This window comes from Gambusia affinis, linkage group LG24, assembly GCF_019740435.1.
Source record: "Gambusia affinis linkage group LG24, SWU_Gaff_1.0, whole genome shotgun sequence".
In the NCBI taxonomy this organism is placed as follows: Eukaryota; Metazoa; Chordata; class Actinopteri; order Cyprinodontiformes; family Poeciliidae; genus Gambusia; species Gambusia affinis.
Genome location: NC_057891.1, coordinates 5,054,852 through 5,081,945, shown reverse-complemented (window position 1 = coordinate 5,081,945; position 27,094 = coordinate 5,054,852). Strand labels below are relative to the sequence as shown.

Here is a 27,094-nt window from a genome sequence, read left to right as displayed (position 1 = left end):
GACCGTTAGAAAACAGATGTTTCCACTGTGGGGCTGGTTTCATATGAATAATTAAATTTATCACTTCATAGATTGCCACTACGGCATCAAATTAATTGACACATTTTCTTTCTGCAGAGCCTAATGCTGAGGGGAAACTTGCACCGATTCTGTTTTAATCAGCTATACGGAAGTGTGAATTTCAGATTTTTCTTTTAATGAACTGTAACAAATTGACAGTTTAAAAAAAATAAATAAATAAAAAAACTTTGGCTGCAGGTTCGTTGGCAAAAATAAAATTAATGGAATATCAAAATGATCCCTGTTTATGCATCAGATGTTTCATACATTTATCTCGATTTCACCACATGCGAAACAAAACATGTTAAAGTGTGATAAGTGGATAAAATGGGAGCAGGCAGTTTGGATACATTTCATGATAAAATATTAAAAGTTTCATTTTTCAGTAGTTTCTATGTGGATGAAGAAAAATAGTGCTTTTTTAAATATTATTTAAACAAGCATTCAGTATTTTCAAGAGTTTTTTTGTCATTGAGATTGCCATAAGCGAAATTAATTGTAGTGCTCACTCTAAAGGATCAAAGAAAAGTTGATTCAGAAAAAGATGAAAGCTGCACCGGTCAGGTGGCCAATATCAAAATATTTTCCATTTCAGCTCTGGCTGGTTAAGTTTAAATATTAAAATAATTGGCTATTTTTTGGACTAGCAATCACTTATCTGTTGGATTTGTTGTTGCTTTTAATTGTAGGAATTAAACACAAGAGTCTGAATGTGTTGTACTTTTCTGAACCAACCAAAACTGGAATCAGCTGGTCAGTCCATCTCATCAGTACATCTCTGTTGGAGAGTTCACTGCATTTAAAAAAAACAATTGTTCATCATATTGAAGGTTGGCAAGCTATAGCATATACTGTTCTGTGCTTACAACAATTGGCTTAAACAAGGAGAAACTACCTTTAACAGCGTCTTGTTCCCGTCTCTTAGGTTCCCAGTATTCAGCAGCATCTCCCAGTAAGACTTTGCGATGAGAATGTCCGATATCGCGGATGCTGAAACAATGAAGGTTCCCGATGACGCCGCGTCGCCCACCAGAGACAACGCCGCCAAGCATGAGGTCCGCGACCAGAGCCATGGCAGCAAGGAAGAACATGGCAGCAACAATAAGGACATTCAGGTAATGAGCTACGCCGGAGCCGAGCGAGACGGCGGGAAAGCACCAGTGGCCGGCGCCTTCACACATGACATGATTGAGCACTAGTGTGAAAGCAGGTGTCACTTTGAGAAAGTCTCCCAGCAGCCGGGGACACATGTCAGCCTCTGCAAACATTTTGACTCCTTCTCTGCGCTCATTTCCATGAAAACTCGGGAGCTGTCAACGTCAAAACCCTCCACATCCCCCCTCACTGCCCGGGGGGATCTCCTGTCACCTGCGGCATTCAAGCTTTTCCCCGGCGAAGGGAGTGGGGGGAAAAAATAATAATAATTTCAGAAAATTCTAATATTTGACAATCTGAGATAATAACGAGGGTCTCGACTCTGCCTTTTTAACTGCTAAGGTCAGTCTGTGACATTCAGTGACGTTCGCCTGCTGCGAATCAATTGTGAAAGATGAGGACACTAAAGGAATGATCTATTGGGGATTCAGGACAGCTGAGATCACGTTCAGTAAAACTGCTAATTAATTAGGTGTATGTCACTGGAACACTGTGCACTGGGACTTCATGAAATTTGTACTTGTTAATTTGATTTCCCAAATTAAAACCGGAGCCGACTGAATTAGACAACTAAATCCCCTCCCCAACACAAAAAAATCCCCGTAAAACAATGTGAAATCCCTCTTAAGTGTTTTCAAAGAGCCAAAATCCACTAAAGGCAAAAACAATCGTCTCTCTCTGGCTGCACCCTAAAAATAGGATTCAGGCCAATCTGGCCTTGTGGTTGGAGACGGCGGGGAGAGCGAGAGAGAGTCAGGCAGGCAGATAATCTGGAGCTCAAATCCTGGCTTATCTACCAACTTCCTGCTTCTTTGTAACCCTGAGGAACAGAATGACACCAGCATGTGGGGGAGCAGCAGGAGAGAGCGGAGGGGAAGGCAGATGGGTGGAGAGGTTGTGAGGAGGGGAAGGAGATTACAGGAGGAAGGTGAAAAGGCGTCGGTAGTATTATGGCAAAACAAAGCTAGGATGTTAAAGTGGGGGATATTGTTAATTTTTCAGTTAATATGATTAAGTGCGGGGAAATGTCGCAGAGGTGGCAGGATTTACTGGTCATTTTCTAGCAAGGAAGTCCAAACATTCACATTTTGTAGCATTAAAACCACAAACTCTGATGTATTTTTTGGCTGTTTTTATGTGATAAACTAATTCAAATAAGTGAACAATAATAATAATATAGCACACTCTGACCAGATGATCCTTTTTGGGCTACCACACAAATGGAGTGGTTTGGATCAACCATATTCATGTGTTGGATTTGTCCAGAAGTAAGTTGATTTGGAACAAATCGGGAAGAAGTGAAAAAATAATCCAAAAAGATGTGAATATACAACACACCTCTCAGGTGTCTTTTTTTAACCATATATTATTTTTCCTTCCATTTTACAGCTGTACAGATTTCTGATTATAATAATATAAATTAGGGATGCACAATATTCTTGCAGTGATGTCTGTAACATATTGGTATCGGCCTGATGAATAAAGTGGGCCGATTTGAAAAACCCATATTTACTTTTTTCTTGTTGCAGTCTGTTTATTTTTTTCCCAAAGTGTCTAAATTGTACTGAAATATATACAATATCACATATCAGCCATCACAATCTAAAATGTATATATGGGTGCAGCTTTAATATTTATGTATTGTAATTGTCCAATTGAAAATATTTTGGGAAAAATATTGGAAATATCCAGCACACTATTATTCATCTTTTGTTTTTTTAACCACATATTATTTTCCTTCCACTTTACAACTATGCCACTTTGTGGATGTAACTTGACAGAAAATGTAAGAAGCTCCAGCGGTCTGCTCGTGTCCGACCTCTCCAGCAGCTCATGAACCACTTCCCGTTTCTTTGCACAGCTGCATCGGTTTAACCGCCTCAGGCTTCCACAGTGGGAGAAATATAGGAGCAGTTCAAACAAGGAGACGGTTGTAGGAAAGTAGCACTGGAGGTACGTCGGAATGACTTTGTCACCATCTGCCCCGAGCTCTCCTGCTCCGTCCTTCGCGGTGGGGCAGGTGGCTGGGCGCCCGCCCCACTTTTGCTGACTTCAGCCCTTTCCCTCTTTTCCCTCCCCATTCCTTTATCTCCTGCCGGCATTGTTCATTCCCCTCCGGCCCCACGCCGCTCAATTAGCCGGTGTAGCGGTGCGCTCACGGTCCCAGCCCGCTCCCTTGCCCTCCCCTGCATCCGTATCACCTGATATAGAGTGGGGCGCGGCAGGTCACAAGCGAACAGCAGCCCATTTCAATTTTTTATAGGTGTTATTTGCCCCTCGAGCTCGCCGATGGAGAGGAGGAGGGGCTGTCCTTTTGATTTTTTTGTTTTGTTTTAGAGGACAAGTGGGAGGACAGAGGAGTGTGTGTGTGTGTGTGTGTGTGTGTGCGTGTGTGTGTGTGTGTGTGCGTGAGTGTGTGTGTGTATAAGGATCCATGTTGGGATTAGGAAGCAGAGGCCCTCTCTCTGCCTTCCACTCTCCTGCGTGCCGCTGAGACGCCTTCTGTTTTCTCAGAAACGCACACAGAGAGGCAGCAGCGCATAAAGCTGTCTCACACGCCGATGGGTGGCCGTGTCGCATCTCATCCCGAACGGGAGCGCTCGCTTCGCATGGCGGCTACGCGCAAACGCTGATCCAAATGTCTCACAGCCAAACACCTGAAGGGAGTGTAGTGTCTTCAAATATTACCTCACCCGCCAAAGAAAGAGGAAATGTGCACGACGGGTCTGACTATTATTTTAGTTATCAATTATTCTAAAAAATCAAAAAACTGGCACATTCTGCAAATTTTTCGCATATCCACTTAAGCATTTATGATGCAATGTTATAAATTCATTTATGGATGCAAATAAACTCACATTCTATTGTCTAAATAGCAATAATAGCATTTCTTAAATGAACGCCTGATTATTTTTATCAATACTTCTAACATCAACTTGTGAGAAGCTCAGCCTTTTCTGCTTAACATTAGTACAGTGTAGGGCTGATGTGTTGATTATTTTTGGATTATCTAGTTAATTGGAAGTGGAAAAAGTGCTTAAGAGATTTTTCACAGAATTTGATCTTAATCTTGTAATTTTTGCTTAATTACAGCTGCATGTGAGTTACTTTGGCAAATGGCCAAGTGTGTGGGTGTTAGGGCACTCATCCATCCAGCTACCCGTCATGTTTCTGAGTTAAAAAATGTTTAAAGTTGAAAATGTCACTTCATAATTATGTATCATTGAAAGATAGGAAGATTAATACCTGAGCACTAACTAATAAAGTCTTTAAAAATGCAAACATTTAAAAAAGACTTAAAAAAAAAAGCAATGATAAGCCTGGTGGCCCGCCAGACTTGTGGGAAACCTTTATTCTCCAGTTAAAGATCCAGCAATGGAGTTTATGGTCATTTTAATGATTGATTTCTCAGCCCTAACGTGCATTTCTTTTTTTTTTTCTTTTGCAAAACTAACAAGTGGAAAAAAAAAAAAACACATCACCATGTACACCATCTCCATTATGAAACATGGTGGTGGCAGCATCATGCCGTACGGACACAGAATCTGGTCGCCTTAAAATGTTGGGGCAGATTTTCTTTTGCACTTAGAGATGTAATATTTCAAAGAGAATTTTAATTTTAATTTCACAGATAAGTGTCACTTAATTTTGTGTTTCTTGCGCTCTTAATGTCTTTGTTCTTGACAGACGCATAAAAAAAGCATTGCATCCCTTCTTTTTTTTGCCTGTCTAAATTGTTTAAGTCACTCGAAGCCTTTTTGTGGAAATCTAGGGCATTCATGTATAATTCAGAAATCCTTCACTTCACTAGCAGCCCCTCTGTTCGCCTTCAAACTTTGTGTGGTTTGTGTTTTATTGTGTTTTTTTTTTTGTTTTTTTTGTACACTTGTTTCCCCCCTTCTCTCACCTCTGGACAGCCTGAGAAGCACTCCAAGGTATGACTCGCTTGAACCCTGCATGTTGTAGGATGCTTCATCTTGTCTCATGCGCATTTGGATGGCGTTCATTTTCTCCACGTTTGAAGCCGTACACCTGTTTCCTGTCAAGACGTCTGTGTGTGCTGCCGCAGATGTCTGGAGATCCTTTGCACAGCTATATGTTGAGATGCACAGGGGTTCTAGTTTGGACGCTTCTTTGAGCTCGCCACTTCGATTTCTGCCTTGAAATTCAATTTTCTTTTTCATTTTTGGCAGTTCATAGATTAGTCAAAACATTCGCTCGCTGAAAAGTGCGTTTTGCTTGCAGTTGTGGACCATCGTTTGTCATCGATGCGCAATATTGATGCATTTGTGTGTGCATGGTTTCTAACTGTGCCCACCTACCTGCATCCTTCCCCCCATTAGTCCAGTACCAGGCTAAAGCTGGTGCGGAGCCTGGCAGTGTGCGAAGAATCTTTTCCTCTCCCTATTCCTGAACCTTCTGCTGCACCTCAGGTAAAAATTTCCCTGAATAACTCCAGCTGATAGATGTTGTTCTGAGCATTTGTTTGGGAGGGTTTTTATTTTACTTGTAAAGTATCTCTGGTACTCATCACTCCTCATGTTCTTTTTTTTCCCACCAATTTTAAACCCAATATGTGTCATGGGTACACCTGGCTAATTTGAATCATATCCACTGATGTTTGAATTCCAGCTTGGAAGGATTCTCATTTCATCCATAAAACTTTTGAAAAATCTGTCTCCAGATATTTCTTAGCTCAGCTTAGACGCATCATCAGATGGATTAAGGGTTGGGATCAGGATTCCTTACCTTCCCCATGTCTCTGAGCTCTGAACATCTTGTACTTCTAGCTACTCCAGGTAGGTTGCAGATCTGGAATATGACGGAACTGGAAGATAACGGCTTCCTGGCTGCTTCATGCTTAATTCTCTACAACTTCTCGACTTCTTGTTCCTCAACAATATTCTTGCGACCCTGTTGACTATTTTCAACCAAAACATTTGATGGTTTTGTGATTACGCACCAATATCTTAGCAATTTCAGAAGTTATGAGACTTTTGGTCATTTTTGACTTTTCATAATTTCGACTAAAAGAAAAGAACCTCCACACCTTGATTAAAAGTCTTGGCTTCCTTAACGCTCAGCCTGAATTTAGAAAATATGCTTAATTTGATTTTGAATACCCAAAGCATTTTAAAAAGCTGATTGTCTTTGCTGTAATATGTTGTGATTGCTAAGCTCCTGATTAGTTATGTTAGTCCTGTTTTAATTTTGCAAAAATTATGGTCCAAATGATCAAACTGTGTCCGTAGTGTCAAACAGGGATGACTCTAGACCAGAGATGGTGGTGAATTGTGCTGCTGCTTGTCAGATCTTCACATTAACAAATTAATATTGTGTAGAAGATGAATACCCTGGAGTCTCTGATCCTTAATTTTATCATTCATTTATTTGCATAACAAATGTTAGTACTCGAAAACTTAGCCTGTTTAGTCTGCTTTAATCAAACTCTGGAAAGTCGGGTTTGTTTGGGGAGGTAATTGAATTCAAATGAAGAGATAAGAAACAAACCTCGGTCTCGGGTTGCTGAAGTGAATTCTGGTGCGGCTTGAATGCATATGTAACTGCAAGCAGTCTGGAGATCGCTCCAAAAGCAGGAAGTGGACAGTAGCACAGGGCATTCTGGGTAAATACAACCAAACTAGCGCTAGCGGGAAAAATATCTTATGGTCTTTTACCAAGGACAAAAGAAAAACCTACAACAGCAAAAATCTGAAGCCAGTCCATTTTTGTTCTTTGTGAAGAAGGAAGTTGTGCTCATTTGATCTTCTGATGTTTTTGTGTAGTTTCCTTCAGTAGTTCTTAATGCAGCGCCACCACAGGCGAGGAGGGGAACTGATTTTTCAATTAGTTTAGATTCTTTGCAAAAGAGAACCGCATCAGCTGAAAGTGTGACAAATGTTGCAATTTTGAACACTAATCAAACCAAACACCCAAAATGCTGAAATGAAATCAAAAGGTGTTGAAATAAATTGAGTTTTAAAGGTGTCCACACTTCAGTCAGACCATTGGAAGTTCTTACACTTTGCAGATGTTTTCTTATAAACCCCAGCCTAAGTCAAAAGTGCAGACCTTGGGTCATGAATTTATTTCGGCTCATTAAAACCGGCCAGATAGACCGCTGGCGCTTGATTAGCAGCCTTTGTCTGACAGCTATGATTAAATACCCGTTTGCGACCGCTTTATGAAACCATAGCATCATCAAAACAAAAGAGCGTCGGGCTCCAACGGCTCGCCTCGCCGGCTGTTACCCCGCCAAATCGATGCCGCATTTACGCCATTTCTCCAGGCGAAGTTCCCCCCACCTCACCGCCGATCAAACTTCTCCCATTACACGCCGCTCTGCACAACTCCCGGCACACACATTTCCACACAGGTGAGTCCCGTCCCGTGGCGTCTCAAAGCAAGTCAGCAGCGCGGCCCGTGACCGGAGGGCTGCAGTATTCCCGCTACAGTCTCGCGTCGTCTGTACGACGTCCTGTATTACCCTCATCAATCATGTCGGGGAAATTACAATTTCCGCACGTCAGCTACAGAGAGCTGTGGAGCGCTTTAATTGAATACTCCTTACATCCCCCCACCCCCAAACTTCACACCCTCCTCCACCCGTTTCTGTTATTGGTCAAAACTCCTTCTAACCTAGAGGGTTGAGGTAACGCAATAAAGGAGGAGAGAAAGAAACATTAGCGGAGTACAAATCCAGCTCTGCGAGCGCTGATTCTCTATCAATCTTCTATGATCTTCACATGTGAAGGTTTTCCATTGTTCACCACTTCACATTACTGTCTCCTCCGTCAAGTAGGAGCTAACAAAGGGCTTACAGGCTGTCCGAGCCCTGAGAAACCTGGCTGTCAGCGCCGATCCCTGAACCGTAGTCGGGTGTGGGGGAACAGAGGGGCTTCTGAATGCTTGCCATACCTTTTTTGTTTCAGACTTGACAGCATGCTCATTACACACTCGCAGGACCATCATTTTCCCGCTGTTTTTTCCTTTATCTTGAGGTAAAATGGATGTCAGGAAACAAATGAGGCAGCTCGCAACAGCTGCACATCAGCCCGGCGGTTTCCACGCCGATGTGGAGGGTGGCATTAAGTAGCAAACATCAGCGCTTCTCGCCTGGAGAGAGAAAAAGAGGAGGGGAAGGGGAGAAAAAATCCTTTGCTTTGACGAGCGTGCACAAACTTTGTCACTTCCAAAGCTCTCCAAGTCTCACACAGGCAATTAGTCAGTCACATCTCTCATTTGCATATTACATTTTCATATACGTTCTGCAGCATCTCATTATCTTGCTGCGCAGCTGTTACAGGGATCAAACTCCTGACCTTTTTTTTCTTTCCTGTTATGATCTGCTCTCCCACCACTAGGTTCATTCACTTTTCTTTTCTTTTTTTTTTTTTCCTTTACACCACACACGCAGCCTCCCAGAGACTCTCTGATGTTAACTTCCCAGACTTGTGCTTAATCCACTTACAGTGCAGCGGGAACCTCTCCGCTTTTTCCCTTTCAGCTTTTGTCGAAGTGCCTGAAAAGCAAATCAGATACAGCTCCGAGTCGAAAAGCAAGTGCGCGGGAAAGTGGAGCCCATCTTGAGTCAAACTGAGGCCATCTTTTACAGTAAAAGATTTTCCTCCCAATTCTTTGGATTTTTCGCAGGATTACGGCTAACCCCCCTTCGTTCTGTCGGATTTTCTGGACCGAAATCTGCAGCGTTGTTTAATTTTAGACTCCAGATTCATGTATTATTCAGGTGGTTTTAATAAAAACAAGCTAATCTGAAGATTAATTGCCATAGCAATTTGGAATGTGTGGACGCAGGCGCATTATTGCTTGTTTTAGTGATGAACCAGGAGTCTAAATGTCTCGCCGAGGTTTCTGTTGCACATGCCGTCGTCTAATTAACCCAGAACCGGAGGCAAGAGCACGCTCTTATTGAATGTCTCCTTTTCAAATTACGGCCTTGTCTGTCATACACAGCAGACCTTGGGGGTCACGTTTTGCGTTTGACGCTCTTGAAAAACGTTGACACCGCTGCACTTTCAGTTGGGAGGTACTTTTAGTGTTTAAATCAAAGCCATGCTTTCACACAAAGAGCTGACCTTGTAAAACGGACGTCGACGAGAATTTAATTTCTTTCCTCCCCGAGCAGGATGGATTCCTCCCCCCTCCGGCCTTCGAAAACGAGGAGCGCGGCGCGAAGGACCAAGCCGAGAAAGAAGGCGGCTGCGACAAGGTGGACAAACCGGAGAAGGCGCCGAGAAAAATGCTCTCAAGAGGTAAAGAATGAATATAAACCAGAACTTAAACGTCTTTCTTTAGAAGATTATGTCTACCTTTCACACCAATCTAAAGTCTTAACATTTAAAGGCAAAAATAAGTCAAATGAAATTGAGAAACAGACCCACAGCATTACACGTCCTCCACCATACTTAGCTTTGGGGTTGATGTGCTTTTCCACGTAAATACCCACAGATGAACAAGTTTCATTGAAAAATAATTTTTTATTTGAATTTCTTACTTTAAACTGATTATTTGGAAAGTGTATTTCCTGTCTTAAAACTATTGCTTTAAAACGAATAAAGATTAATTACACATTTATTAACGAAGCGATGTTTGATGTGTGATATAGTTCAACTTGTGACAGAAGCACACTTTATCGTGCTGCAGTTATTTTTACCAAAACTGCTTTATTAATGAGAAATAGTTAATAAACTTGTAATTTTCCTCCTGGTTTCTATTTACATAAAATAGAAAGATGAAGGTTTAAAGTGACACATTCCATTTTCCATCACTTCTAAAGAAAGTCTTTAGTTTAAAATACGTAAATATTCTAGATTTTTCATACATGATAAAAATTTAAACCTTCATTTAAAATGATGTCTACTTTGCTTAATGTACTATGACTCACATAAAACACACATGTACAGTAATATTTCTACATTCATAAATGCACAAACACACACATCCATCTCTTAAAAGAAATTAGTTGTATATTATATTTTCAGTACTTTAATGTTTTGAATTGTTCCATTCATGCTTTGCTTTAAACATCACTGTTCATTGGCTTCAACTAGTAACTTTTAAATCTGTTATTGATACTTGTATCATTCAAATTGTCAGAATTGTGCAGAATTTGCACATCTGTAGAGATGCAGGTTGGAACTGGTGCACATCTGGCTTTACATCCCCAGTTCCCTGATGAAGACGCGCCACGACTGAAGTCAGGAAAACAGTTTCCATTAACGCTTTTGATTTCCTTACATCGCCGCCACCTGACACCTCATTTATAAACATTGGAGAAAAAAAAGCCAAAAATAAGCCATGCGCTTTACTTCCTGTCCAGAATTGGATGCCATACGTAGATTTACGTTGTTGTTTTTTGGGGTTTTTTTTTTTGCTATTGATAAGATTCAGCGGCATTGAGATGAAGCTGAGAGCCTTAATGATATTAATCACACAATCTGTGTCACTCCGGCAAATTACAGCCTTCTAATAATTATATCCTTTTGCCTCGTCACCGGGGGGACACACTAGTCCTAAACATTTCTTTTTAGCTCTCCGTCCCTGCAGTTTGTCCAAAAGCTCGTCTCCTCTCTGTCTTTCTTTTTTTTTTTTTTTTTTAAGCGATATCTCATTATGGGCTGATAATTGGCGCGATTCAGTTAATTGCCAAAAAGCTCAAGGTGCGAAGCAATTATATGGATTCCCACAGGCACGGAAAGGTGTCTGCTTCCCTCTGTGGAGCAACACCGCTGATGAGGCGGCCTCCAATTATAGAAAGCAGACGGGAACGAGCTACAGCGTCCCTTAACTCCCTCCGATGGGTCCCGCCGAGGCATGTTCCTTCACTGGGAACGTCGTTTTCTTAAACGGCTGCTCTGACAGCGTTCAACTCCAAGAAGCAACCTCCTTTTTCGCTTTCCCCCCACCCCCCTGAAAAGTTTTTGCCCTGGAGTTAATCCCGTTTTAGCCAAAGATGTCTCATTAGTAGTGGAAGTTAACACTTACTAGAAACTAATTTAGAGAAATGATGTACGTTGTGTGCTTTCTGGTTAGATTCGAGTCAGGACTACACTGACTCCACCGGCATAGACCTCCATGAGTTCCTTGTCAACACGCTGAAGAGCAACCCCAGGTAAGAAGCGGCAACATCTCTCCCCCCCATTAAGGAGTTCATCTGTAGTGTCTAATGATCCGCTTACAGAAGCATTTAAAATCCTAATTGTCTGCAGTGAAGTCAATTCACTTTGCTTCGATTGCAGCAGTGAGTGAATTCCCCTTGGCTATAACTTAATGTTCCTCTTCTTACTTTTAACAAAGCATCATGGGAGCCATAAATCCAAGCAGAGTCCATTTTAGAGGAAACTTTGTAGCCCAGAAGTTCAACATGGCAATTTATTAATTAAGAAATTTCAGATTTTAGGCAGAGATGTGACAATTTAGAGCTGATAGCATAGAAGCTAATATTTTTCTTTACGAATTGATATGTCAAAAATTATATAAAAAACTGTCTGAATTGGATCATAAATTCATTTAAGCTAAATAATGCTTCGTTTTATGTTTTACATTGAATTGGATCACATTTTATTTTGGGTAGCAGAGTTAAAGGGGCTGAATTAAAATTTGGTAATGCCCACAAATGTATGTAATGGCCTGATGGTTTCTGTTGTGATTATTTTAATATTTGTGTTTGTCTGTTAGTTAAAATATAATTTTATCCAACAGACAGATATTATGGATTCTTGTGCAAAGCAAATATTTAAATCGAATTGAAAATGATTTACATTTTTCAAATGTAATTAGAAAAATTGCAATTTCAAAATCACATTTTGAAATTACGGTTGCAAAATGGTAAAACTGGAAATTGTACGTTACTGAATTTCCAAACGTTATTTGGGATATAACTGTATTGAATTGGGATTTATTTGGATTAAGTTGAAAGATGTGTTATAAAAGTTAATTCCAAATTGTGCAGCGTTTAGTTAGTATTTAATTTATTTATTATAGATGCACTTTAGATGTTGGACTGAATGTTTATAGTGTTTATCTTTTGGTCAAATTAGTTGCATAAACTCAATAAATTTGACTGGCATAGATGGATTATTATATAACCTTTTCTGTGCTGTTTCTATTTGTTTTGCAATAATTGAACGTTTACATAATGCATCATATCCTCTTCCTCTCAGGGATCGAATCATGCTGCTAAAGTTGGAACAGGACATCTTGGATTTCATCAGCAATAATGAGTGAGATTTAACTTACTTTTTTTATTATTTGGTTTATTTAACAACAAATGCACTGAACAGGCTCTTCCAGGCTGACTCAGCAGGAGTCCTTTGAGAGATTTTTCTCTTAAGACTGAAACACATAAGAGGGAAAAAAAAAAGCTGCTGGTTCTTTGATGGAGGTGAAAGTTTTGAATCCATCAGAAAATCAAGAAAGTACAACATCATCTCCCTGACCTTAATCTGGGCTTTATTCAACTCAGAAAAGTTCTAGCTGTTTATTTTTAGTCTATAAATACATCAATAGAGGGAGTTCCTAATTCAGTTCAGGTTAGCACACTATTTCAGAACAAAATGATTCATCTCAGGGCATTTTCATGTAAAAATGTGCAAATTCTGGCCGATTGATTGGTCAGCGTTTATCTTTTTTCTTTATCTTTTAGCTGCTAATTTAATTTGCCTCATTGCACCGATTCATCAACCGATTTGTCGCCTAATCATCTCACATGAATATATTTCCTGTTAATCCAAACTACAATTATCACAGCATTTCTGCTCGCCTGGTAGAAAATGTGATGCAGCTGTTTGTTAAATCTATGGGTTTTTTTTGGAGCAGATAAGATGGTTGTTTGGTTCCATTTTCATTACTAAGCTAAAACCGATTGGCTGTCGAGCTTAAAGAGATACATTCTGGACCTCAAACCTGAGTCTGAACGTTGGGAGAAAAATTGGAAACCAGAACTGGCCCCAGAATAACAATTGGTGCAGTTAAAAGTCAACCTAGTCTTCCATCGGTTGCTGCCACGATTATTTTGAATGTTTCCAAAACCTGTAAGCTTCCCGTCGTATCTTTTAGGTAACGATAACCTCTGCGTCTTTTTCTGTTTCTGCTTGTAGAAGCCAGAAGAGAAAGTTCCCCCCCATGACGTCTTACCACCGGATGCTGTTGCATCGCGTAGCCGCCTACTTTGGCATGGATCACAACGTGGACCCCAGCGGAAAATCAGTGGTGATCAACAAAACCATCAACACTAGAATGTAAGCTGTTTTTTTTTTTTTTTAGTTATTTCCTACTTGACGTTACGTTGGTAATGCACCACTTTTAGGCGATTCTAGTTTATTTTATTTTCCGAACCAGCTGGCGGAGAACTTCCTCCTCTGCTGCTCGGTTAGCATATGTAGCTGTCAGCATCTGTAATAAATTAAGCTGCCACTGAAACTCCTGTGAATTCACCCGCCAACAGACCCGATCAGAAATTCTCGGAGCACATCAAGGATGACAGGGCGGACGATTTTCAAAAACGCTACATTCTCAAACGAGACAACGCCAGCTTTGATCGCGAAGAGAGCACGGTAGGCTTTCTTTTTCTCTCTCTTTTTTTTATTATATATATATATATATATATATATTTTTTTTTTTTTTTTTTTTTTTTCTCTTCTTCACCAAGCTGTCACTTTCATTTCTGACATGTTGGGGAAGAGTGGGACAATCTGGCATCTGTGACTGCTAAAGAATCTGTGCGTGTGTGTGTGTGTGTGTGTGTGTCCTTGCCAGATCCGAATGCGTTTGAAAGCTGACAAGAGGAGCAAATCGATGGAGGAGAGGGAGGAGGAGTACCAGCGAGCCAGAGAAAGGATTTTTGCACATGATGTGAGCTGTTGGTGTAGGCGGGTGGAGAGTGAAGGGGTGGGGAGTCGTGCATGTTTCACAAATCTTTGTGTCATATCTATTCATGTGCAAATTCAGTGGATTTCTTGCCACCAATTACCATCGCTGCCTTTATGAATTTATACACAAAGATGTTCTGATTTGGACTAAGGCTGAAACGATTAATCGTGATGCATCTATTAATGAAATAATCGGCAACTAATTTAGTGATCGATTAATCGTTAACTGGAGTATGCAGTTTCTCAAAACAGCAATTTGCTGAAAACAACGTATTCAGTAAGTAATTAAGCAAAAACTGTTCCAAAAATATGTATATTTTGCATTTAAGATAAAAAGAAACTACTTTCCATGTAAATTTGTGCTATCCAGAACTCTTTAAGTGGCATTTTAAGCTTCACCAGGTTCAAATTCTCCATAAAAAAAAATTAAAAAGATGCACCCTTTGGAATCATTTTATTGAATTTTAGGCAATAAAATTGCATTGAGTTTACTGTTCTTTCAACAAATGGTCTTTTTTAGAGTCTATACTTCAGTTTGCCATTAATCAATTACAAATTAGGTGACAATTATTTCAATAATCGATTAAACACAATTAATAGTTTCAACCCTAGAGCTCAGAAGCCACATTTGTAAATTTATAGAACTGATTGTATTGATTTGTATGTTAATATGTGCTTAAATGTTTCCTGTCACCCACAGGGAGAACACTTCCTACTAGATAGAAGGTAATCTCCATCCTGAAACGATTTTCATTCGTTTTCTCGGTTTTTACAACCGGAGTCACTTTGGAACGTTCTTTTCCAGCGCACAGGAGGAACACGCGTTGCTGAGCACTCAACAGAGGCGCCAAATGTTCAGGTTAGGTCCAGAAGCTTTGTCCTACCAAAAATAAATATATATTAATATATTGTTTCTGAAGTTACTCCGCTCTGCTTCCAGGTTACGAGCCGGCCATTCAGGCGCCAGCCGCCAGAGCAGCTCCGAGACGGAGACGCTGCCGCGGCACGGTGAGCCGCGGCCGTGGAGCAGCACGGACAGCTCGGACAGCTCCAACCGGCTCGCCCCGCGGCCCGCCATCACCAAGGCCAGCAGCTTCAGCGGCATCTCACCGGGCCTGGTGAGAGGAGACAGCACGGCCAGCAGCAAGAGCACCGGCAAGCTTTCCAAAACAGGCAAGGGAAACGGAGGCAGCGTCCTCAGGACATACTAAATCAGAGAAATTCCTCAGTCTAGAGGTAGATTTATTCACAGTAAAAAAGAAATAGGGCAGCAGAGATCATATCTGAACAAATGTTTGTTTCTGCTGCTGTTGTCAAAATTCGTTCCCACTTCAACCTGGTGGTAGGAAAGACTGAGGGGGAAAAGTGTCACAGCAGCAGAATAAAACGCTAACCGTGACGATTTGCTGCATTATTTACAAGTGGAAGCATGTTAGAGAAATAAATTTAAGGCAGCAAGTGCTTACCCCTACAGTATGATCCATCTGTAACTTTATTGGCTTATAGCAGACGCTCTGCACCGTGAGCTTATTTAGTTGTAGCAGATTTTGGCCTCTGCTCTCCCCGACATCATTTCTGTTGATTTCTTATTTTTGCTGAAAGCTTTTTTATGTTGTTGTTTACAAAGCAACTGGACTCACTCACATCCAGGGAGGGAAATTAAAGCAGACACCTCGCCTCTGTTCTGTCACCTTAGCTTAAAGTCTCAGTCTCCGATATTTATCGGGAAAATGGGAAGTTAACGTTTGTTCCAAACGTTTGTTCGGTGTGTTGTTCAATGCAACAGATCTATACGAAGCAGTGTGTTGCTGCTCAAATCTGGCCCTCTAGACTACACACTTCAAGTTATATTAATGAATCCCTCAAATTTTTATAATTATATAGATTCAAGCAAAATCAGCAGCATTTTTGTGCTCATCCATAGAGTTTATTGCAAATGTTCTCCAGAAATGGTCAAAAAGATTGAGTTTAAGTGATGCTGACTCCCACCTGCTGGTGGCAGTATTTCTTACTTTTGAGAATTTTCCTAAATTATCAGCACAATGTTTTTATTTTAGAAACAATCGTGAAATCCAGGAGGGACTGATAAATGTAAAAAGATATCTAATTTCAAGAGATACTCAGTAACAGTTTAATTGGTTTTATCTCTAAATTCTGCCATAACATTAAGAACGTTGATGATCTTGATATAACGCAAAATGAAAATGACTTTGACACGCCTGATCTAGCACATAAAACCTCAAAAACAATCTATGACTTAAATCATTAGAGGCTTATTATAGAAAAAGATTCATCATGGATCATCAGCAGTCGCCTTAAGAAGTGAGGATGCATTATTAGCATCAGGCGTTCATTAGCAGCTAGCTAATGGTTTGGTCGTTAGCTGATCTTTTTTAATTCCCCTCCTCAGGTTCTGAATCCTGCAGCAGCGTCGGCTCCTCGTCTAGCTCTCTCTCTCGCCCCCACCTGCCCCTCCAAATCCCCTCCGCCTCGCGCTCCGTCGTCCCCGGCAACCCCGTACCCCTCCGCGCCGTCGACGCCAGAGTCCCGGGACATCCCGAGGCGTCGAAGAGCGGCCCCTCCCAGCTGCTGCCGTCCGCCGCCGACGCGAGCGGCTACTACATGCTGCCGCTGGACGTGGCAGGGATTCCACCTGGCAGCATCCTGATCAACCCGCACACAGGTGAGGACAAGCGGCCCCGACCTCAGCGCGCGGTTTTGTAACTACCTGTTTTCCTGATGTAAATTCATGACTCCTGAGGGCAGATTTCCAGCCTGGCCTGTGGCTGCACTCAGATTCTGTCAAATTAGTCGACAAAATTCAGTCTGATCAGGATGCAGGAGCAGATGGCAGAGGTCTGTGAATATGCAACACGGTTCTGAACTTTTCACCAACAGCAGGCCGGGCTGGACCAGATCCGGCGTTCTGCAGTGCGATTTGTTTGCTCTGATTTATTTACGTGAATTCATCTCGACAGGCAAGCCTTTCATGCACCCGGACGGCAGCGCCGTAGTTTATAACCCGCCTGCAGGCAGGATCCCACAGCAGGGGAAAACGCCGCTGCAGCCCATCCCTGCGGCGTCGCAGCAGCCGGCCAATCACGTTCACTCACAGGTCAGTGGCGTTAGCTTCATTCCTTTCTTTATTGTTTTTCAGTTAAAATAACTAACTTACCACTTCTTCCTTCGTCCACTTTGACATCCTGTCTCTGTCCGTCTTCAGCCAGTCTATCCTTCTCTTCAGCCGTCCTCTGAGCCTGTCCACAACCCAACAGTTTCTTATCCTCTTCATCCTCCTCTTCCTCCTTCTCAGTTCCTGCCCGTCTGTCCTAACCAACAATACACTGTGGTACAGAACTACTTCTTCTTCCTTCTTCTATTTTTTAAAATCCTTCCCTTCCTGCTCCATCCCCTGTCAGACCCGGATCACAGAGAGTTGGTTTCACTCAGTTCACTTCCACTAGATATGAATAAAATAAAAATAAATGCATAAAAGGGCGTGGAATTAAAACTCCGGTCAGGATTAGTTCGGCAGAAGAAGTGTTTCCAGCTCTGCTGTGACCCAGGTCTTCATTTTTTTTTTATCTGTGCTTTTTGAAGCTGAAAGAATAAAGGAAACATGCAAATCCAAGTACAATCCAGCCAACTACCAACAAACTCCAGGTTGTTTGATTGACTTGTAGATGATAGATGTTTCCCTGTAAGTCTTAGGAAAACAATAAGTCAGGGATTATTAATAAAAATGGAAAATGAAGGCTGATTTTCTAATAAAGACTTAATTTTATATAAATATTCTCTAGCGGCAGGGTTGGATTTAAAAGGATCTGGGCTAAAACCATTTTGGTGCCCTTTTCACATAATAAACATTCTGTAACTTATGCAAATTACAGTATCAACTGATGATACTATGTTTAATCCATCCTTTGGTATGTGATAAATATTTACATTCCTAAAAATCCCAAAATGTTATTACAACTTTTCTGAAATGACCTTGTGACTCAAAAACATAAAAAAAATAAAATAAAATTGTGGACACCCCCCAAAAATTGATGCCCTGGGCTACTGCCAATAACTCCAGCTGTAGTGAAATGCATTTATTTTTAAAAGGTCATTTCAGTGTGAAGTTATGCTACCTGAATCAAAGCTGAATGTATTTTAAGACTCTGTTGCTTGGCGGCGCCACCGAGGTGTGAAGGTGCATCTGGCCGGATCTCCTCTCCACATATGTGGATCATGCATCCACTTAACCTCATTTCTGACCTGGTTTTAGCAAAAGCCGTGCCTCTGTGGCTAATTATGCCTGTGGAAACTTCCATTAATATTTAATTCATCACCAGATGTTGGCTCTGAATAATCCATGACTGAAAACATGACTTTTCCAACAACATGTCAGAAGTGACCTGGACTTGGTTGCTGTGGCCAAAACGATCAGGGACAAATTTAATCTTTGTTGCCTAAATAAAGACTTATTCTTCTAAAGCTGAAATGAATAATCATAATTAATTGACTAAATAAATAATTAACTAATCTAGTAATTGATTAATAATCTGGAAGTGTACAGGCTCATAAAAAAAAGGCAATTTTCTAAAGGAACAACAAAATTGAAGCACTAATTAAGCAAAAACTGCATAATATTTATACCGTATACATTTTGCATTTAAGATAAAATTCTTGTTGTCTGAAATATAGTTTAGCCAAAACTAGTTTTAGTTTCCCCTGGTTAAGATTCAGTAAAGGAATGCTGTTATTACCTTAAATATTTTCCATATTTGATAGAATTGCCTCTAACGCGACATCGTCTTTGCAGCCTGATGTCCTGAGCGCCCAGTTTGGTCACATGACCCTGTCGCAGCAGCCATCGAGCGACGGCGCCGGAGTGTCGGCTCCAGACGGCCGCCACTTCCCGTCACCCTACACCCACCAGTCGGCCGTGGTGCTGCAGGGAGCTCCACCGCCGCAGGTCAGCGGCTACATGGTGGCAGGACCATTAGGGGGCCACCCCGGGATGCTGCAGGGTCAGCACATCCCGACAGCACTGGCGCCCAACCCCTCGTACTCCAACACGGGCCCCGCCCCTTTTCCCACGCTAAATCAGCCCCTCCTCCAGCAGCACGCCTACATCCAGCAGCCCGTACAACAGGTAGGGCGTTTTGGTTCATTTCTTCTTCTTCTGTGGTGAAATGAGTTGAAGTTGTTTTTTATGGGTCTCTTGCAGATGTCCACGTGTTACTGCTCATCAGCTCACCATCCTCAGTGTTCCAACCAGCAGCAGCAGCAGCCGCCGCCGCCGCAGTATCGACCTCCGCTCAACCCACTGACCTATAACTGTCCTCAGAGCCAAAACCTGCCCCAGCAGCAAGGTAGAGCCAGTTCCACATGTTTTCACCCGTCCTTTTACATTTTACCAAATTAAAACTCCACCCTGCAACGTTACTTTGGGGTTTTTCTGTGATTGATCAACGCAAAATAGTGCATCTCTATTTATACACGTTCTTCTTTTAAAAGTAATTCTACGTCAGTCAGATGGAATGGAGACGAACTGCGAGCATCAGTTTTCAAAGCTTGCCACGGATTCCCAATGAGATTTACAGCAGGTCCTTGGAATCCTTGAAAATGCTTGAACTTCAATTAGGTGTTTTCAAGGTTTGAAAAGTGCTTGATTTCTGTATAAAGTAAACCGTGCAGTTTTGTAATAAAGTCGGAAACAGACTTTTCAGACGCCATTTTCTTTCTCGCCGTCTGAAGTTGAATCAGACGGAGCTTTTCTTGTTTTAGGTTATTAAGAATCATCCAAATTATTTCAATTTACTAAATACTAAAAATCTTATTTGTTTTGTAACATTAGATAACATTTATTTTTTGTTTAATCAGTGTTTTGTTTAGGGTGTGTGAAACATTTCAAAAAATGTAGAATAATATCTCAAAACATTATTAACAGTAATACATTTTTCTTTCAGTGTGTGCTGGAAAAGTTTGAAAACTTACCTTAAAAATTATTTAATTTTACTGATGGAAAAGGGTTCCAACCCTGAATTTAGGCCTGTACTTTGACTAGGCCACCTCAGTCTGATGTCTTCCTGTATTTTCCCTGCAGCACGACGCTGAATGTTTGCAGCTCCTCCACATCACTTTCTGATCTGTCACAAAAAAATCCCAACATGTTACAGTTGGTGGTTGAGATGTGAAAAGGTTTTCCCGGTATAAATCCCATTTTTAAGGTTTTTCTCCCCTCCCTCCAAGGTGCACAGACTTCTAAAAATGATCTCTTTGATTTTGCACCGGGGTTTCAGGATGAGACCAAAGCTCCAAATTGTTCAAACACGGCTTTGAATTAGTGTCGCAGATCTGAAGACGAATCAAAGGAGGTTTTGATGAATAAGAATCGCCGTCTCCTTTGCTTCACGCTGCTAGTAGAAAAAGCTGAGCCTCGTCCGCTCAGGAGACCTGAACCGCGCTCCGTTCCTTCCCAGAAGTGCAGCTGAAGGACAAACATTACTCGCTTCTTCTTCTGTTTGTTTTTTACAGCTTCACATGCATCCCCACCGGTTTATCTCCTCCTGGTTCTTTTTTTTTTTTTCTTCTTTCACCACAGGAGTTTGGATTGTTAGCTCCCATTTTGCCTTTCTCTCACGCTGCTGCACATATGTCTCTGTAAGTGGCTGCGGCACTATTCTGTCATCTGCAAGGGGCCGCAAATATGGCTTCCCTGCTGGGGAGCCGGGGAATAGGCAGCGGACAAATGAAACTGACCTACAAAGGCGAATACAGCAATTATTTTTCACGGAGGCTGTAGAATGATTTTTTTTTTTTTTTAAACACACACACATGCATACAGGAGGCTCCTTTTCGCTCTGTTTTTGCATTAATTAAAGAGGAAACGAATATATAAGCGTAAAGGTTGAACAGCAGGTTGAACGCGTGAAACATGGAGAATTCTCAGGCGGTTTGGCCGTCGCCGTTGGCGCTTAATTGCATCAGTCAGTCACCAGCTCTGTGACTTCTGTCACGGTCATTTCCTGCAGCACGTTTGTCTCATTTTTAGACTTCCCTCCGAGGTGAAGCCGCAGGTTAGTGTTTCTCTAGCTGCAGCCGGTTCAGTCAAAGTAAAAGATTTGTTGTTCCTCGCTCCTCAAACCAAAAGCAAGACGGCTGGAGACCTGGGAGGCGGGATGCGGGGCCGGGACGCTGTCTGAGAGGCCTCTATGAATCTCACAGTGAACCGGTCTCTTTTTCAGCCCCTCGCAGCTCGCTTTCACCAAGCCTCGTTACCGCCATGACATCAGTCAAGGAAAAGGCTCTCTTCCACTGATTTTAGCTGCTCATTACCTCTGTTTTTATGAATATATATATATATATTTTTAAAAAGGGCAGAAACCAGCCCTCATCTGCTGCCTGCTGGATCGGAATAATGCGAGGTGCGTTTCATACGATGGTCATTTCATGCTCGGTTTGGGGAAGTGAAGGTGGATAAAAATAGTCCCGGCCGCCCGGCTCCTCGCGCAGCTCTTTCATTGTCTAGCTGTACTTTTCTCCCAGAGCGCCAGCCTCGTAAAGACACCTTCACAAAAGGACGCCCTCCCCTTTTGTCACCTGGATTACGCTGTATGTAGGGCACAGGGGGAAAGTAGTAATTCTAAACGTCTTTTATTTTTTTTCTTCTTTTAGTCACCTTGACATTTAAGTGTCTCGTTTTTACCCCACCCTCTGTGACTTTGCAGCATCTTTGTCCAATCCTCTCTAAATAGGTTTTGTTGAAATGAGACGTCTGGTTGAAGTGAGGAGTTTTCTTTCTTTTTTATTTTTTTATTTTTTATTATTCCCTGTCGAGGATTGGCTCGATTACTCACTTCGCAGGCTCGAGCTACCCCCGGCTAAATCAAATATATCGACTTTCTGCAAACCTGTTCAGCAGAAACGGCTCCACTTCTCCTGTTGTTCTCACTCTCCAGTAACCTTAATGTTCCTTTGTTTGGGTCTTTATATGCTAATCTGTCTTAAAAGCTGGATATGTGGCCTTTTTGTGTTTGTATCTTGCTAAAAAGTCACTTTTTTCACTTTAAAACCACAAGCTTTAGTGACTTTAATGGGATATCTTCTCATGCTCTTCCTGCTAGAGGCTGGAGAAGTCTTCCAACTACTCTAAATGTACTGTATTTGTCATTTACAATGGCCTAATCAAAGTAGGACATTCTCAATTAAAGTCCACATCTAAATTTAATTGAGAATCAGATGAAAAATGGAAAATTTTTAAAATAAAATCCATTGAAAATGTGAAAAAAATTCAGAGGAATGAATAGTTGTATCAGATTTTAGCGTCGTTGGTCAGAGCGTTTGTGTTTGTCGTTTCACCATCAGTGCACCAAGCCATGATGCCAAACCCGGCGTCCAGCTACCAGACCGTAGTGGGCGTGCAGCCGACTCCCAGCCTCGCTCTCACTGGCAACCAGCAAAGCAATATGGCCAACCAGATGCAAGGCATGATGGTCCAGTACCCTCCAATGCAGTCTTATCAGGTACTTGACTGATTAATTTCCCTTCTTTCTCTTTCATGTCACAAGACAGAATCTGAAGAGGGCATCCGTCTAAATCGGTGTTGACTTTGAAGCAGTGGAGATGGATTTGATTTGTTTTATTTTGTTGTTTGTGCAGCAGGTTTCTGTTCCGCAGCAGACGTACCAGCAGCCAGTGTTTGTGTCCTGCCAGCCGGGACAGGGGGCGGTGGCTGTGTCTGGCATGCAGCCCTGCTACAGCCTGCTCCCCACCAACCAGCACACCACCATGAGGTATTACCAACAAAAACACCCGTAGATCGATGATTTAACAAGAAAATTAGCCACCATGGCGTTGCGTTTTGTCTAAACATTTGATTGAAGTTTAAATTAGTAATGAAACTCACATTTGATGGTGTATTTCTTTTATTTGCCTCCATGTGAATGTTCTCAATCCCCAAAAAGCAATTTAAAAGTGCTGAAAGGTGTTTTTACACTCCTGAAAGGCCTAACAAGTCTGAGTGAATCCCCAAAGCGCTTCAGCGCTATAAGGTCGTTTCTGTTCACGATGAGGGAGGAAAAAAACCTCCATCCTCCTGGAGAACGGCGACTGTGGGTAGCTAGAAGAGCGTCAGCCGCTTCCTGCAAAAGCAAAACGCGTAATTAGTTTCTACCTCTGCGCTCCCAATCAATCACCAATCTGCGGGGACGACCGCGCGAGCTCAGCCGTGTTCGCAGTGGAACAAGGAGGTCACTTTCTCCCTCGCCGTCCCAGCTGTGAAAACGAGGCTGCGTTTGTAGGCCAGTCAGCAAGGAGATGATTTATGCAGCAGCGCCGGTTCGGCTCGCTTGTTTTCCCACGGGGGCCGACTGTCCACCTGCAGCCGGATTCCTCTCCAGCTGGAGACCAGTCCCTCCAGGCGGCTCGCTTGCTGAGCGGGGAGCCGCTTTTTCCAGATGGAAAACTCAGCTGCAGAGCTCAACTCTCACACCTCCTGGAGACAAACCTTATGTTTAGGAATTTCTTCTTTCCAGCCGCTGATCTACACTTTGCTTCGCACAAAGGGATTGGTATGACGGAGAGTTAGGGCCGTGCTAAGAAAAGAAACTATTATTTGAGAATAAAATCATAATTCATAAGTTATAACACAAGAATAAGGTCGAAATGATATGAGAATAAAGTCAATATTTTGACCATAAAGTTGTTCTATTATGACTTTATTCTTAAATTTCGGCATTGTTTATTCTCATAATTGTATTTGTTTATTTAGTCTGGTCTCTTGCTTGTTGAGAAACGATTGTTTCCTGTAGTTGTGAACTCAGTCGAAGTGTTAAACTTTATTAAACGCCAACATTTTCCCTTGACTTACAAAATTCTGCAGTTTGATACTGTGAAGCTTACTGGTAATTTCCTGCACTTCCTTCACTGCCATTGCTTAAACAACAGGCTGACTACAGTTCAAAAAAAAAAAAAATCCATTTCAATGGTAGAAGTCTCAAACCGAGCAGTGAAGACCGATTAGAATCAAGCTGAATTTCAGGCTAGGCTAGGTGTTAGCGTTTTATTTTCTGTTCTACTATGTAGCATCTCAGTATTCATTTCTGTCTTGTTTTCCAGCTCCACCGTCAGTTTCCTGCCCGGCCCGGTGATGGAGTCGCTCCAGTTTCCTCAGAGCTCGTCTCCCTGCGTCTCCCAGCAGCACCCGGGCCAGCAGTACGCAGGTAGCTGCGCCTTCAAACCCCTCGCCCGTTTTTACAGTAGGATCACGAAGTGAAAGCGAGAATATTCTCATCTTCTGACACAAGCCACCCTGGAGATTCCCCATCTCTGCCAACGCTTCCAACACACACACACCCCCCTCTCCATTTCTCAGTGTCAATAACCTGCAAAATGCATTCCTGCACAGCCACCGGTCTGCATCCAGTAATAAAATAATCCTTCCTGGGCTGACTCTGGCTTTTGTTTGTGCTGCAACGCATAATTAGATTTCCTATCTGGTGTTTTTAAAATGAAAAAGAGCGCCGTTAGTTTCTGAGAGTCTGCGATCTGCAGGTGCATCGTCCTTCCTGAAAAACGTCCTGCTGACATCAAAAACTGAGAGAGCAACAAATGTCTCCTCAGAGGGGGAAGTGAGACGCATAATGTGATGTAGTTGTTAAGAATTGGTTTCAATTAAAGCTGCAGAAATCTATTTGTTCCCATCAGGAAGAAATGATTCTTCAAAACGACCCCACCAGGAATATACACTAAACTTCTGCAGCATTTTTTTTTTATTAAAAATAATAATAATAATGAAGTTGTTCAGATTCCAATCAACATTCTAATGAAGCAAGAAGAGATCTTTGATGGATGCATGCAAATTAAATTTGAATTACGAAAATGTTTCTGCAATCTACATGTCATTGCATGTTTCTGCCACCAGGGGGAAGTGTTAGGTTCACCTGAAAATCCTGCGTTCTGGTTTATTATTTAGCTTCATTTTGTTTCTGAGCAACCATCATATTTATGCAGCTGTTGATCTGTGATTTCATAAAACCAAGAATTTGACAGACCGATTGAGTTTAATGACGGATACAAAAACATGTTTTCTTTTATTATTTCCACTTTTTTTTCATACAACACATTAAAAACATATTTCCAGTTACATTTTTCAAAATGGCGAGATAATCCCAAACACTTATGTAATATTTCTTAAAATAGCAAAACCATATACCCAGAATCTAATACAATGTACATTTTTACATTATTTTATTTTTACACCAACGTTAATAAAAAATTGTTGGTTTTTTTTTTTTTTTTGCATACAGTCTTGTTTTAACAACACATTACTGCCACCTTGTGGCATTTTTGTGTAATTGCAGTTTGTTTGACCCTAAACCGACAGCCTTTTAGTCACTATTATTACAAAAATGGCTCAAAATGATCTTTAATGTTGTGTGTTTTTATTTATTTTCAGTCTTTTTTTTTGCCCAGGCTCCTCTCTAATGACCTTTATTATTCATGTCTGAATATTATGGAGGCTCAAAGGAGGAAGCCCGTCAGTAGTGAGGTCAGGTGAAGGTCAGGTGAAGGTCTCACTGCGGCCTCACCTGCAGCAAGACAAGTAAACATTTTTAATTGGCTGGGCTGCTCAGAATCGGCAGATTACTGTCCCACATATCCGTTGTCCTTGTTACTGTCAGAGGGAATAATTTCATAAATCGACAACTGGCAAAGTTTGCCAAACGGCTTCCAACCTGAGTGAGCCGAAGGTAAACAGACGTTAATTAAACCATAATGTAGGAAATCGTTTGATTTCATGGGCTGCATTAATGTCTAATTAGATAACTGGAGCGCTTTAATTCTTGGATGGAAACTTTTTTTTTTTCTTATTTACTGATGAGGTGTCCATGAATAACGAACCGATGTGTGTTTCTGTTGATCCTGTCCTCCTTACGTGGCGTCCGCCGATCTGTGTGCATCCAGGTTTGTTGCCAGGGGCGCCTGGCGGTGGCATGGTAATGCTGCAAATGGCCGCTCCTTCCTGCCAGCAGCCCCGGGCCCCGTCCCCCTGCCAGAGGAAGCAGCCCAGCCACAAACACTCCGACCAGCAGCAGCAGCGCGGCCGCAGGCCTGCAGACGTCCCCCAGACTCCTGATAACACCCAGGTACAAACACTGCATGAAAAAAAAAAAGTGTTCTTGAAGTTTTGACAACCTCCAATTCTGATTCTGCAGTTTTTCAACCATTCCCAATTAGCACACTCGCGCAGCTTTGGGGACAAACCCTGCTGTACGTCTGCGAGTCGCGGTGGTGTCGAGAAAGCAATTTAAAAGCTAATTTAGTCGGGTTGTGACAGTGATTTGAGAATTGTCGCCCTGAGCCAGACTTGGTCTCTCCCCGCCACGGCAGGCGGGTTAAATGTCGCCGCAAATAGGCTGCACAAATGAAGCCGGCATCGCCGAAAACCTGAAAACGAGGAGAAAATAGTCCTTAGCGCCAGGGTGTAATGGTACATTAGTGGGACTAATGTGGATGAAATGGTACATTAAAGCAACCACTTGAACATCACAATGACTTTGGAGAAGTAGTTGGAGGAGTAGTAGTTTGTTTTTTAATGAAAGTGTTTGTGTTTGTCTACTTCCTGTTCCTGCGCCGCCGGCGGGTTGGCTGTAGAGCAGCCTGCCTGCGTCTCCGGCGCTCACCCCCTCGCCCTTCCAGCCGCCCCACATCAAGGCCCTCTCGTCAGGCGTCTCCCCCATCCCCGTCCTGTCCCACCACCCGCAGCTTCCTACAGCCTTCATCCACAGTGGACAAGGTCCGACTCGCTCCTTTCTGATCCACTTACACGATTTCTGCTCAGAATTCACCCAACGTGGGTTCCCTTCTCTTCCAGGTGAAGCGCATTACTCTCTCCTGGGTCAGCCTCTGCAGTACAAACCCTCCATCAGGCCTCCGCTGCTGCACACTGCGCACATGGTAACCAAACACCAGGTAAAATAATCTGCTTACAAGGACAA

The 27,094-nt window shown here is 42.1% G+C and overlaps 1 protein-coding gene across 14 annotated transcripts in view; it reads left to right on the top strand.

The window, feature by feature from the left end:
- Window positions 1–27,094, top strand: part of LOC122827244 (R3H domain-containing protein 1-like) — a 44,758-nt gene that overhangs the window by 12,158 nt on the left and 5,506 nt on the right. For 5 of the 14 annotated variants that reach the window (XM_044109966.1, XM_044109968.1, XM_044109965.1 and 2 more), the window contains exons 3-25: window positions 986–1,175; window positions 5,133–5,150; window positions 5,559–5,648; window positions 9,362–9,488; window positions 11,269–11,347; window positions 12,399–12,458; window positions 13,335–13,475; window positions 13,682–13,790; window positions 13,993–14,088; window positions 14,806–14,831; window positions 14,911–14,964; window positions 15,046–15,278; window positions 16,516–16,788; window positions 17,084–17,220; window positions 17,329–17,454; window positions 18,913–19,245; window positions 19,321–19,465; window positions 22,461–22,618; window positions 22,755–22,888; window positions 24,213–24,316; window positions 26,061–26,242; window positions 26,751–26,892; window positions 26,971–27,068. In XM_044109966.1, coding sequence (XP_043965901.1) covers window positions 1,026–1,175; window positions 5,133–5,150; window positions 5,559–5,648; window positions 9,362–9,488; window positions 11,269–11,347; window positions 12,399–12,458; window positions 13,335–13,475; window positions 13,682–13,790; window positions 13,993–14,088; window positions 14,806–14,831; window positions 14,911–14,964; window positions 15,046–15,278; window positions 16,516–16,788; window positions 17,084–17,220; window positions 17,329–17,454; window positions 18,913–19,245; window positions 19,321–19,465; window positions 22,461–22,618; window positions 22,755–22,888; window positions 24,213–24,316; window positions 26,061–26,242; window positions 26,751–26,892; window positions 26,971–27,068 — 3,015 coding nt within the window. In that variant the 5' untranslated portion in view covers window positions 986–1,025. Of the gene's footprint in view, window positions 1–985; window positions 1,176–5,132; window positions 5,151–5,558; window positions 5,649–9,361; window positions 9,489–11,268; window positions 11,348–12,398; window positions 12,459–13,334; window positions 13,476–13,681; window positions 13,791–13,992; window positions 14,089–14,805; window positions 14,832–14,910; window positions 14,965–15,045; window positions 15,279–16,515; window positions 16,789–17,083; window positions 17,221–17,328; window positions 17,455–18,912; window positions 19,246–19,320; window positions 19,466–22,460; window positions 22,619–22,754; window positions 22,889–24,212; window positions 24,317–26,060; window positions 26,243–26,750; window positions 26,893–26,970; window positions 27,070–27,094 lie in introns of those variants that run through there. The other 9 variants (XM_044109971.1, XM_044109970.1, XM_044109969.1 and 6 more) reach the window with 7 other exon arrangements.